At 54.6% G+C, this 12700-nt stretch overlaps 1 protein-coding gene across 7 annotated transcripts in view; it reads right to left on the reverse strand.

Moving 5' to 3' along the window:
• TMEM273 (transmembrane protein 273) overlaps window positions 1–12700 on the reverse strand; it is a 45880-nt gene that overhangs the window by 23339 nt on the left and 9841 nt on the right. For 4 of the 7 annotated variants that reach the window (XM_061405660.1, XM_061405659.1, XM_061405661.1 and 1 more), the window contains exons 2-3: window positions 2180–2233; window positions 940–1080 (exon numbers count right to left, since the gene is read on the reverse strand). In XM_061405660.1, coding sequence (XP_061261644.1) covers window positions 940–1080; window positions 2180–2233 — 195 coding nt within the window. Of the gene's footprint in view, window positions 1–38; window positions 103–939; window positions 1081–2179; window positions 2234–12700 lie in introns of all 7 variants that reach the window. The other 3 variants (XM_061405666.1, XM_061405665.1, XM_061405664.1) reach the window with 1 other exon arrangement.

The following is a 12700-nucleotide window of genomic DNA, read 5'->3' on the forward strand; positions in this document are numbered from 1 at the left end:
TCCCCTTCTCCCTCCCTGAGGATGCTGCGCCCTCTCACCCGTAGGAGATCTAGGATGTCTCTCAGTGTGCTGAAGAGACTGTTTTTCTCTTTCCCCTTATTCCTAGGGATACAAAATCAATGCAAGTGAACTATGACCAGTTAAGTTCCCTATGCAGTTGGACACACTGGAAGCCCCCAGTGCAGTCTCCTCCTTGCCCTGTCTCCCCTTTTGGGTATCTTTACAGATAATAATCACATTTTCAAGAGACATGGTGAGAGTCCTTCCTCCCTGTCCTCTGGGGACTGCATTACCATCCCATTAAGCAGCCATATGGGCGATGGATTTTGCAGGTCCCCTCTTGAGAGACAAGGGGGTGCAAATCAATGCTGTATTTTGCTACTGAAACTCACTGAGTGTTCGGCTTCTACCCAAGGACGCAGATCTCCACAGCTGCGACAGGGCGTGGAGAACCATGCTGGGCGCTCATAAGCCCAGCTCTGCTCGGGTCATGAGCAGACACTCAGCATGACTCAGTGCAGGGCTTGCCCGATTTATGCGGGAAAAATGCAACCTGGCCAGGCCATCAGTGCTGGCCATAGCTCCCGCCACCCACCCGTGCCAGGAGCAGCCTCGCCACTTCCGGGGATTGATTTCATCTCATCACATCATTTGGGTAAAAGAAAAGAAATTTCTGTCAGAAGCCAACTCAGCTCCCTTCCCCATTTCTCCAAGAAAGCTGATTCTTAAGAATATCAAGAATGATTAAGTGGAAAAGTACAGAGACAGAAGCAGAGAGAGACAGAGACACAGAGAGGTCACTGCATTTCTTTTCGATCCATGATTTTTATTCTCTCTATAGTCAGTTTTACCCTCAGAGCCTCACACCAGATAACCGGCCAGAATGTGTCTTATCTCAGGAAAGGGCAGAGCCAGGGCTGAGCATCACTGCTTCCTTACCGTTGAAGCCCACATTTGTGCTTCTCAGGTCAGAGGAATCGTTATCAAACATGTGCTTCCTGATCATGCAGAACTTCAGGGCCAGGAAGCCGGCTGATATGGCGATGCCCACAGCAGTCCCGATGACGGCATATTTGATATCTGGAGGGCAGGGAGGAATTGAACAAGGGGCTTTAATCAGCCATCACCCAGCAAAAGTCTTCCACAGCTCCCTTTACATCAGAATGAAGTCCAAAGCGTACACTTGGACCTTCACATTACGTAGTCCAACTTGCTGCGTGCTTGTATGTTCGGTTGCTCAGTTGTGTCCAGCTCTTTTACAACTTCATGGAATGTAGCCCACCAGGCTCCTCTGTCCATGGGATTTCCCAGGCAAGAACACTGGAGTGGGTTGCCATTTCCTCCTCCATGATATCTTCATGACCCAGGGATTGAACCCGTGTCTCCTACATTGGCAGGCAGCTTCTTTACCACTGAGCCACCTGGGAAGTCCCGACCCACTGAGGCCAGCCTAGTTTTCCAGCCTCCTGAGAACATGCTCCTTCCCTACCCCTCCACCCATGGTGTATCTCCTCTTCCTGGAACTCCAACCCTGGTCCCTTCAGCTGTGGGAATCTTTCCCAAGTGGCTGGTGGCTCCTTTCTCTGTCTTCTTGCAGCCATCCTCACTTATCCCTGCATCGGTTCATCCATGTGTATGTCGATTGCCTGCTCTGGTGAGTGTGCTGACGGCAAATGAATGAGTCCTTGACTCCATCCTGGGGGGCCTGCAATCAGCAGCGGAAGACAAGAGCTCACTCGAGTGCCGAGTGACAGGGTGGGCTGATGTGGAAACTGACAGTCTTCCCAGAGGAGATGACATGGAAGGTGTACCATACATGGAGAGCTGAACTCTGGGGTGGAGAGAGGTTGGGATGGGGCAAGCGGAGGGAGGCACTGGCCAGGGAAAAGCCTGCTATCTGGGGGCTCACGGCTGCAGTGCAGGGCTGCTCATCTCAGAGAGAGTGGACAGAGGTGGCCCTGATGACTCATGTCCCCTTTGAGGACAGGCTCTCATTCAGTACCATTCCCCCAGGATAAAGCCATGCTAGCCACTCAGACAGGTCTGGGGGTCAGCACTGCCCTGGTGCCATGATGACTGGGAGGAAACGGGCACCAGGATGCCCCACCTGCCCGTGCATCTTGAGTTCCTCCTCCTGCCCCTCAGCCCTGCATCCAGAATCCATTGGGCAGCCACCTACCAGCTTCAGCTCTAGCAGGCTTGCCTGTTGCTAACACTTGAGCGGCCCCAACATCTGCAAAGACAAAAGCCCCAAATTCTGGTTAGAACAGAACTGCTGGCCAAGATCAGGCCTGGGGTCTCAGGCCAAAGCCCTGTCCCCAGCCGTCCACTCCAATAGGTCTGGGGAAGTCTGCCACAGGAAACCTCCTGCTTGGCCACCACACTCTGGAGCGACAGAGGTGGTTCCTGGTCGCTACAGTGTCCGGGAGCTGTGCTGGGAGGTCAGAACCTCTGCCAAAGCAGGAGTAAGAGTGCGCTGAGCTCAGTTAACCCAGATCCTTCTAATCCCGTTAGAAGACCTTTTTATTTCATTCGTTTTATAAAAGATCTTTTTTTTTAGGTTAACAGGATATTTTAGCTGTAAGTTAAACCAGCTCTTTAACATGGTTTCTAAGGCCCACACTGGGATCCCCGCCTGCCTCTCTAGTCTCTTCTTCACTCCCAAGAACCCTCTCACTCTGGCCAGACTGCCTGATTCCAGCTCCTACCCAGGCCGGGACCAGCTGCCCTTGACCCACATCCTTTGCCCAGCTCTGTCTTCTCCCCTATTCCTCTTTACCTCATCTTGGTTCTGTGTTACTTTCTCCTGACACCCCACACCTGGCTTAGCTGCCCCTCTGGGTGCTCCACAGCGGCTGTACCTACCCCTTGTAACTGACCACACCATTTATTTAAGAACATTACATAGCATTGCTGTGTGCCTGGTACTGCCCCCAGAGCTTCTCAGCTATTCACCCACTGACGGGTCTTCTGGCTGGTCTTCCCGCTAGGCTGAGTGGTGCCCTGTGGAGTGCTGTATCCCCAGCATTTGACACAGTGTCTGGGCCACGGGAGGCATTAACAGACATCTGATGAATGAGTGAATGATGGTAACAGAGCATGCTGCAGGGGCGCTCACTCTTCTAGCCTAGACTTGAAACCTTAAGATAGGAGATGTGACTCCCAAGCTGACCTTGGTCCCTGAAGATGGGCTCTAGAAGAGCTAAGATGGACCCACGGGCCTTGTGAAGGAAAGTGTACGTTAACTGGCCACTTACTCTGAGGCAGACATTGGGGGCAGCACCTGCATTAATTAATACATTCAATAATCAGAGCAAGAGCTCTGTGAGACAGGCGCTGTTGTCCCCGCCTTTTGAGGAATGAGGAATCCAGCGCTGAGGACTTGAGGGTGTGCCCAAGTGCCAACGACAAGTGGAAAGCAGCAGCCGTGCCACCTTAACCCAAAGCCCCGTGATGCCTTGAGAACTCAAATCCCAGGCAGCTAACTGACAGAATGATGCCAAGACCATCAGGACCGAGGACTGGAGGGCTGAGACACGGGCAGGTGAGTGGTGAGACCCAAACTTGATTCTTAGGCTCAAATTTCCAGGCAAGGCAGAAGTCCCTGTTGGTCCTAAAAGGGAGCCGCTGACTTCATTGAGAGGGACCACATCTTCCCCAGCTTAGCTCCAAGAGAAGTCCACCTCCTGAGTCCTGACCTCATGGAGGGCAAACGGTGGCTACTCGGTCACCAAAGTGACAAGACGTGCATGTGACCACGCTCAGTGCTGCCAGGGGTTGGGCAGACGCTCCACGGAGGATTTATTCGCTGAGTGCCCTGGTGGGGAAGGGGCCATTGTAATAGACTTCTGATGGCCTCACCTGGTGATGAAAAAGCTGGAGGACTCTGAGGCAAAAGGACACAGCCTTGTTCTAGTCACTAGTCTTCTTGGAAATCCAGTGACTTCTGTTACTGATGGGCCCACATGGGGCCCATCCACTCACTCACATACCACAGACACCACAGAACACAATATGACCCTGGTTCTATCAGTTCTTTGACGTCCCCACTGAGCTTCCTTGTTTCTCTGCATTTATTCTTCACATTAATCCCGCCACTCTAGCCAGGTTGAAAACCTTTCCGGGGATTGGACAAAGCCTTGTGTTTCACACATGGTAGGGCTAGGCTGCTAGAGTCACTGAACAGAACCGGCTTCTGGGCTGATGCTGGAAACCCTGACGTGTGTGCTGCACGCTCACAAGGGGGCCTTTCCAACAGCAGTCTGCCCCACGCGGCCTTTACTGGACAGAAGACAAGGGACAGGGAAGGCAGGCGTCAGAGAGTGGGGCCAGGGCCACTGAGGGCCAGCCTCTCCGCCTGCCCGCTCAGACACAGACACTTCTCCTGGGTCCTCCTCAGGGGTCTTCTCCCCGTGGCCACAGCTCTGCATGACCATCACACAGCATAAAATCCTTATATGAGCCTGAAATGAAACTTGAACAGGGAAAGAAGAAAGGACATAGGTCAGAAAGCGCAGAAAGGTGGAAAGAATCAGAGAGAGGCAAGGACACACAGAGATGGAGGGACATACAGATGCTCTGCCAGAGAAGCTCAGGCTGCCGAGCAGGTGAGAAGGGAAGAGAGAGAGAGTGTGTCTGCTGTCCGAAAAGCCTGGCCCTGGCCTTCCCAGCAGCACCAGGCCCCCAGTCTTCATCAGGCTGCCCAGCAAATGCGTCCTCCGGAATGCTCCATTCTTCCTGCCCCTCCCGGGCAGGGGTCCCTGGCTCAGCTCAGCTCCCACTCTCACCCCCACAGGCTCAGGCTCCTCAGACCCCTCCCTCCATGCTCTCTCCTGGGTCCACCCCAAGACAGGAGGCTGCTCCTAGTCCCTGACCCCAAACAGGTTCCCTGGGCCTCAGGGACTGAGTGAAGTCCAAGGTCAGAGACTGAGTGAGTGCCCTCCCTGGGGCTGCAGATCAGACAGCTGCAGGTGCCAAACACCAAGAGTGGGCCACGCTGTGCACTCCATCAGCCATCTCCCATCTCGGTAATTCCTGCTAGCCATCCAGACAGCCACTTGGCGGCAGCCTTTTCCCTCCTGGGGGAGGGAAATCCTCCAAGCCGCCCTCCTGTGCTCAGCATCTCGGCCTTGCAAGCTAAGAGCCCTTGATGAGGACCTGTCTGAACCACACTTACATCGGCCACCCGCACTCCCGCCTCCTGCCGAGATCATCACCTCCCGCGCTGTAGACCCCTGCAAGCCCCCAGGGACGATTTCCCTGTAGCTGGAGGATGGATTGCTGGTCTGCGAGCACAGCCAGAGGCCGCCTGACTGCTCCTGCTCAGGTCTGTCAGAGACACAAGAGGAAGCCACACCACATTTTATTTACTGAAATTCTCTGGGTTCTCACATGCAAACATGAATTGGCAGCTTAGTACCCAGAAAACAGTCTCTCAAAACCTGGGGATAGTTCAAGGGGGTTGAGCAGGGGCTGACTGAACCAAGGCTGGTGTCCAGGGGGCACGCAGGGACCCTCTGACTGATAGATTCACATGGCTGTAGTAGGCACATGCGTGTATACATGCTAAGTCGCTTCAGTCGTGTCCAACTCCTTGCAACCCTATGGACTGTAGCCTGCCAGGCTCCTCTGTCCTTGGGATTCTCCAGGCAAGAATACTGGAGTGGGTTGCCACGCCGTCCTCCAGGGGATCTTCCCGACCAGGGGTTGAACCCCCGTCTTGTGTCTCTTGCATTGGCAGGCACAGTGCTGCCCAAATCTGGCTTGACCGTCACCACTACACTAGGACTGTCTATACTGAGCCAGGTGCAGAGTGCAGGCGCCCGGTCCTGGGGCACAGCTTTTGCTGGTGTGCAGAGTCGGACACGACTTAGGGACTAAACAGCAGCAGAGCAGAGAGTAGGGTGCTGCCTCTAGATGGGCCTGCTAGGGTTCCAGGGCCTCTACCCACACGGTCCCCATGCACGCTGAGGTCCAGCCCTGCACCCCGGCCCTCTCCAAACCACTCACCTCAGGCTACGCCTGCCCAGAAGATGGTGCTTTTTTCTAAGATGTACTAAGACACCATTACAGCTCTGAGTCTAGAGTGACTCTTCCTCGCAGGCCCCCTTTGGACAGGCAACTGACAGAGACCTGACACCCCAGCCCTCCCTGCAAAACAGCCAGTGCCCCGCCCCCTCTCTGCAGCCCTTCGCCTCTACAGAGCACAATCTGCTGTCTGCAAGTGGTTTCCCAACAGGAAGGAATCTCCTGCAAGAGTAAACAGTCCTGAAGCCTGGAGCTCCCTGGGTCCCCCTCCTCCAGGACTGGGAGGTTAGCCTCAGAGGAAGACGGAGGCAAGGCTGCTCCAGGGAGTGAGTGGAAGGCACGGGGTGGCCTGCCCCATCTCAGCTGGAATCTGACCCTGAGAGCCCAGCCCCATCAGCCAGACCTCCCGAGCTGCCCACACCTGTCGGGTCCACCCTTCCTGGGAGCGGGCCCTCTTCACCACCCTTATTTGGGCAGAATCGGGCTGTGTGTTTCCAGTTGTGGGGCAGTGGGCGTGCATGCACGCAGATGTCGTTCTATAAGTATCTGGACTAAAAATAGGGAGAGGCTGCCCTAAGTGTTTGTCAACTGATGCCTGGCCATTTTCATCTGAAACTTAAATATTACAGAATGGCTCCTAACTTTAGATCACATAAATTCCAGTGTTCTCAGCTCAAGGAGGGGGTCTCAGATAACTAGAAAAGACATCTATCCTCTCCTAACGAAGTACACACGGGAATGAAGTATCTTTGGTGTGCTCTGCATGGCCCTGGTGACCAGGGGCATCCAAGTGCTCTTGGACAAAAGACCCTGGTGCCCCACGAAGGAGCTCACACAGTGATGGACAGACAAGACTGACACAAGAGAAGATCAGAGTGCTGCGGGAGATGTTCAGCACCTTCCTGCAAACCCGCGTCCCCAGGAGCTGGAGGAAGACTGAACAGGGGTGTGTGGGGTGAACACTTGCCGTGGCCCCCCTTTCCTGGGCCTTTGGCTGCAGGCAGCACCTTGGTTTTCTTTTCAGGAAACACCTCCCCTTGATCCCCTTGAGGCTGGTCCCAGGATGGATGTGTGAACCATCCTGATTAGCCAGGTATGACATCTTCCAGTCAGCAATGACTGGTCAAGGGGTGATCCCACTCAGGCCAGTAAGACTCAACTCTGGGACTTTGTGGAAAATATTGAGAAAGAAGAATGTCTTCAGAAATTGGTAACTGTGGGGTTGCGGGAGACCCACAGGCTAGAGGGAACCTGTTGAGGCTGAAATCCCCACTGACTAGGGTCATGCTAGGTTTGGGTTCAGAGAAGGCAATGGCAGCCCACTCCAGTGTTCTTGCCTGGAGAATCCCAGGGACGGGGAGCCTGGTGGGCTGCAGTCCATGGGGTCGCACAGAGTCGGACGCGACTGAAGCGACTCAGCAGCAGCAGCAGCAGCAAGTTTAGGTTTAGTCGTTAAGTCGTGTTCGACTCTTGCGACGCCATGGACTGTACAGCCCCCCAGGGTCTTCTGTCCATGGGATTTCCCAGGCACAGGGGGCTTCCATTTCCTTCTCCAGGGGATCTTCCCAACCCAGGGACTGAACTCTGGTCTCCTGCATTGCAGGCAGACTCTTACTGACTGAGCCACCAGGAAGGTCAGGCTAAGACCAAACCTAAGACAGGTTTTGAGCCCCTGAATCCAGCTGTGCCTGAAGCACCTCTTCTTGACTTCTCAGCCAGCTCAGTAAGGAAACACCTCTTTTATCTTATAGTCTAACCTGAGCTAAGTAAGTGTCACCTGCAAGCGTCCTGATGACTTAGGTGGCAGGTCCTTCACACAGCAGAGAGTGCTGGCTGTGAACCAGGAGCTCACGGCACAGCCTCAGATAAACCCAACTATGACCCACCAACTAAGCAAAGCTGTGTGCCTCTGGGCCTTTGCACATCCGCCGTCTGATGCAATACCTTCCTCGTCTCCATGGGAAGCTCTTACTTATCCTCCAAGACATAGCACAAAGCCACCTCCTCTGGAAGTCCCCTGCTCTCTGCTGGCTCAGGATCCCCCTGCAACCTTATCAATATCTGCCCCTGCCCTGTCTGTACTGTCCTGCAGAATGTTCTAGGGCACGAAGGACACACTTCCTAGCCCCAGTTCCTCCCCAGGCCCAGGATGATATGTGAGACTCCTCGGAGCTTAGTTTCTCCTCCAGGGAGGTGCAAGAAGAAGGTGAAAGGGGAGAATCTTGAACTGACAGGAAAGATTCCCCGAAATTACTGTTAAACCAGAAGTGGCTTGTGTGATAAGATCAAGTTTACAGCACTAAGTGATATAATAAGGGCTCAGGAGGAAGTAAAGTTCAGCCACAGAGCAGTAGATCATGTAACAGCATTGCTCCTGTGACTCTGAGGCCAGGAACACCTGTGGGCCGTGTGTGAACACAGATGGGACACGTGGCTGCTGTTGCTGTGGACACACCTGAGGCCCTGGTCCAAGCACCACACAGCCAGATCCCACGAGGAGGGAGGATTAGAAAGGGAGTGGACGTGCGGAGCGAGTGGGGATGCTCTCAGTATGCTTCACGTCATGAAAAGAGCCTGGACCTCGCTCTTCTCACCTGAACATGGGCCCTGACACATAGAATGGACTCACTCAGACAGCTTTCTTTCATCCATCTGTCCCAAACCTTCCTGCAATGGAAGCTGACCCTGAGGTCCCAGTAGGATTCAGGGCACATTTCTCTAATTGGGCTGGTTTGGGGACTGTGGGCGCTGGCAATCCCATCCCTCCTCAGAGCTCACAGATGGGTCTTCTTCTCAGAAAAATCCAGGTCAATGGCCCTGGCCCTTTTGCCCCTCCCCGGGGCTGTTAAATGCTAGAAATTAGACATGTGAAACCCTAACAGGATGGAGGCTCTAGTCCTCTCCTGAGCAGGATGCCAGAGAACTGTGAGTTGGTCTGGGTTATGCAGCGGCCCCTGTTCCCAGTGGCTGCTGGCATTGCGCTGGGATCTACGGCCTTCCTCTGACATTCTGTGACTTAACCTCGGGCTCCTGGCTCACAAACCTAGAAACCACCTTGAAATTGCTCTTCTTCAATACCCTTTTCCCGTCTCAGTAAAGAGGCCGCAGCTGCCAAACTTCAAGTAAACAGGGCATTGTCATTCCTATCCCATACCTGTGGGCATTCCTTTCTTCCCGTGAAAGCACCTAGACTTTGGGTGAAACTCAAACCTGCAAAGCTGCACAGGTCTGAGAGATGGAAAACAGAAGGCATGCAGAGGATCTAGAACAAAGCAAAGATGGTTCCACGATGGGCCATGGAGACTGGGCATGCCTCCTTCGTTTCCAGGGATCCCCATTCAGGGCAAGAGCACACTGAACCAGACAGACCTTTCACTCCCAAACCCAGGTCAGGACCTCCCAGCCCTGGACTGCAGTGGGCCCTGACTCCTGGGAGATGGGCAGTGAGTAAGGAATTCCATGCAGAGGGTTCTTCCCAACGCAGAGAAGCATACAGCTGTTAGCATCCAGGAGGAGTAAGGGGACCTGAGCCAGCCTGGGGCATCCGTGAAGGCCCCAGAAGTGAGCACGTTCAAAACCAAAAGGAAAAGCAGGATGAGGCCTTGGGAATCAGAAAGTGGCTCCGTGGGTCAGAGCCGCAAGGGGCCTGGGCAAACTGAGGCTCTGAGTGCTTCCCAGAGGACGCGGATGGGACAGGCAGCTGGGCAGGACCCGGAAGCAGGAGGCCACGGAAGGCCACCAGAAGGATGGAGGAGCCCATCTGAGGCAATAGAACACGAGGGGAAACGCCTCCAGCTTCCAGAAATAGCCTCATAATTAAGAGGAAAACATTAATGTGGGTGACCAGACGGTATCAAACCTTGTGCCCACTTTGTTTTTCCTGAGCAATCTTTGCTAATTAATTCTTAAAGATTCACACACTGGGATTAAAACACTCAGCTGCAGAAGCCAACTGATCAATACCTTTCCAGGCTAATGGAGGGGCTGGAGGCAGGGAGCCGGCTCTGGCCCCAGGTGGAAGCAAGGGTGCTCCAGGCCCTCAGAGTGCTCCCGAAGGGGTAGGAGGCCACAGGGAGTTCCAGCCACGCTCAGTGAGGACTGGCGATGCATAAATGCTATCATACCCAGCAAAAGACCTGCTGAATCCTCAAGGGGGTCAGAGGTGCTTGGAAGCTGGGAGGAGCTTGAGGCTGTCCTGGTGGGGTGGGCAGTGATGTCCAGGAAAGCCTGGGTCAGAAGACCCCTGGTTGGAACACCCAGTCAATTCTACACTCACCAGTGGTTGGGATTGCTCCATCTTTGAATGTCTCTGAGGGGGGACATGAAACCTACCTATGCCTCCATGGTGGATGGGAAGGTGTGATGCTTGGAACCAGAACATCTGTGTCCCCTTTCTGCCTCTGCTCAGCCAATGGCCATGGGCCCCTCATGGCTCCCAGCTCAGTGGGCCCTGTGCAGTGGGGCTGACCACAGGAAGCCTGCCTGGCCACACAAGGACTGTGACTGCAAGGATCCCCTCACAGGTGGGTGGTGTAGACTGAAGTGTGGGCAGGAACCATCCTCCACGGGCACTTGGCCACTGCTTGACACGGCCTCAGCTTTCCAGAGGGCTGCAGGACAGGCGGGGACAGAACATATCAGGAGGGGCTCTGGAGAGGCACTCGGATCAGAAAGGAGAAGGCCCTCCCCCTCAAGGTCTCAGGTCCCTGCTGTTGCCTCTGAGAGACTGCGGGGTCCCAGGTGGGGGACGGCCCACCCACTCAACACAGGGGCTTCAGACCAGAGAAAGCCTGTCTTCAGGAGCCATCTCAGGGCCGCCTTTGCAGAGAGAGCAGGGGAGGCTGGAAGCAGTGCAGAATAACTAATTAATGATGGTAAAGTATTGTGGAAGAGGAAAGCGTTGCATAACCGCTAAGTGGTGGGGTTATTATTATTCATGCAATATTCATAGTGTGCGCTTCAGTCTCTGGGAAGCTTCGCTCTGGAGTCCTCGGGGACTTGGCGGAAGGGGGCATGTGCCCAGGGGGCGGGGCTGTGGGATGACAGCTGGCTTAGCCCTCAGGGAAGGGGCCATGAAGCTGCAGAGGAAACAGCCACACCCAGTCAATGAAAGTCCAGGGAGCTTGGCAACTCCGAGCCATCTGTGGCCATCATTGGGCCGTACTGTGTGCCAAGGTCTGTGTCAGGCATTTCCACCATAGTTATCTTTTTAAAGGCTGCTTCTAACATTTGCAGAAACCAGGGCACACCACAAATCTAAATGTTTAAAGATTAGAGATCAAGCCACACACAGGGCTCAGCCCACTTCCTCCAGCATGGCCCCGCGGTCCGCTGTCCAGGGGTCACCTTCTGGAAAGGAAAGCTCAGCCCTGTCTATGGCCCCAAGGGCTGCCAAGGTCTTCTGAACAGAGCAGGGGGATATCAGGCTTGACTTGGACCTCCTGGAAAGACCAGATCCCCAGGATTCAGGATGGAGCCTGGCTCAGTCTGACGCCCCCAAGGGCCTCACACCAACCAACACCCTGCTCTTCCCATTGGACTCTTGGGCAGCATTAAGACATGGTCCCACACTGGCCACCAAGTAAAGGGAGGAAGTGGAGCTACCCGGGAGTTGGATCTACATAGGAACGCCCTCAACCATTGAAATAAAAGCAGCAGCCTGCCCTCAGTCTGTAGTTCACAGCTCCCCACCAAGCTGTGGTCCCAGTTCCCTCACACTCCACTGTCCAGCACACTCAGACAGGTCCCTCCCTTACGTCTCTGTGCTGACCCAGTTCTGGAACTTTCAAGGATTTTCGAACACAACCAAAAAAAGAAAAATTGCATTTGTATGTGTGTGTGATTTTGGGGGCGGGTGGGGGGGGAGCTCTAAAGCCAAGTAGGGGCAGGAGTCTCTCTTGGGGACCACAGTCCTCCTTTTACAGGGAAGTCCCAGGAGGTGAATGCCGTGTTGTGTCACATGGCTGGAGAAGAGTGCCCTGGGATTTGAACCCGAGCCAGCCAGGCTCCTCAGAGTCTCAGGCCAGCGCACACTGCAGGCTGTGGCTCCAGGCTGAGCACAGGTTCTTAATGTGTCATGTGTGGCTCAGGGACAAGGGCTCACCTACAGCTCTGTAAGGTGGGGCTCTGTTCTTCGTACCCCAGGGTCGCCTCAGGGGCCCTCTCTGAGCATCTCCAGAACCTTCTCTGGATCAGCTTAGCTGCCCAGGGCTATCTCCACACAGCCTCAAGCCAGTTGGTCCTACATCGTCTTCTGCAGTACAAGCTGTGACAGACAAGGCACCTGGGCCAAACCCTGACCTCAGGCCACGCGCAGTGGGAAAGCTGGTGTGAGTGTGTAACGAGGCCTCAGACGCCAGCACAGACCCTGCTGGTGAGGCCCTAGACACATCCAGCCTGTACTCTCTCCTAGGTGGTCTCCTTACTACTAACTTACCTGCTACACTGCTCGGGGAGGCAGTGGGGTGGCTCTTCTTCCAGGGCTGCTAAAATGCCCTCAGGGTAAGACCTGTTTCCTCCCCCAGCTAACCCCTCCATCATCCCTGGCTGCAGCTCACACTCCTCTCCAGCCCACACTGCCTTCCCGCAGTCCCCTCAGGCCAACCAGCTCTGTCCCTGCTCACGGTTCCTGCAGAGTGGCTCCTGGAAGCCAAGCTTCTACTTCATGCACTGA

Source organism: Bos javanicus, chromosome 28, assembly GCF_032452875.1.
Source record: "Bos javanicus breed banteng chromosome 28, ARS-OSU_banteng_1.0, whole genome shotgun sequence".
In the NCBI taxonomy this organism is placed as follows: Eukaryota; Metazoa; Chordata; class Mammalia; order Artiodactyla; family Bovidae; genus Bos; species Bos javanicus.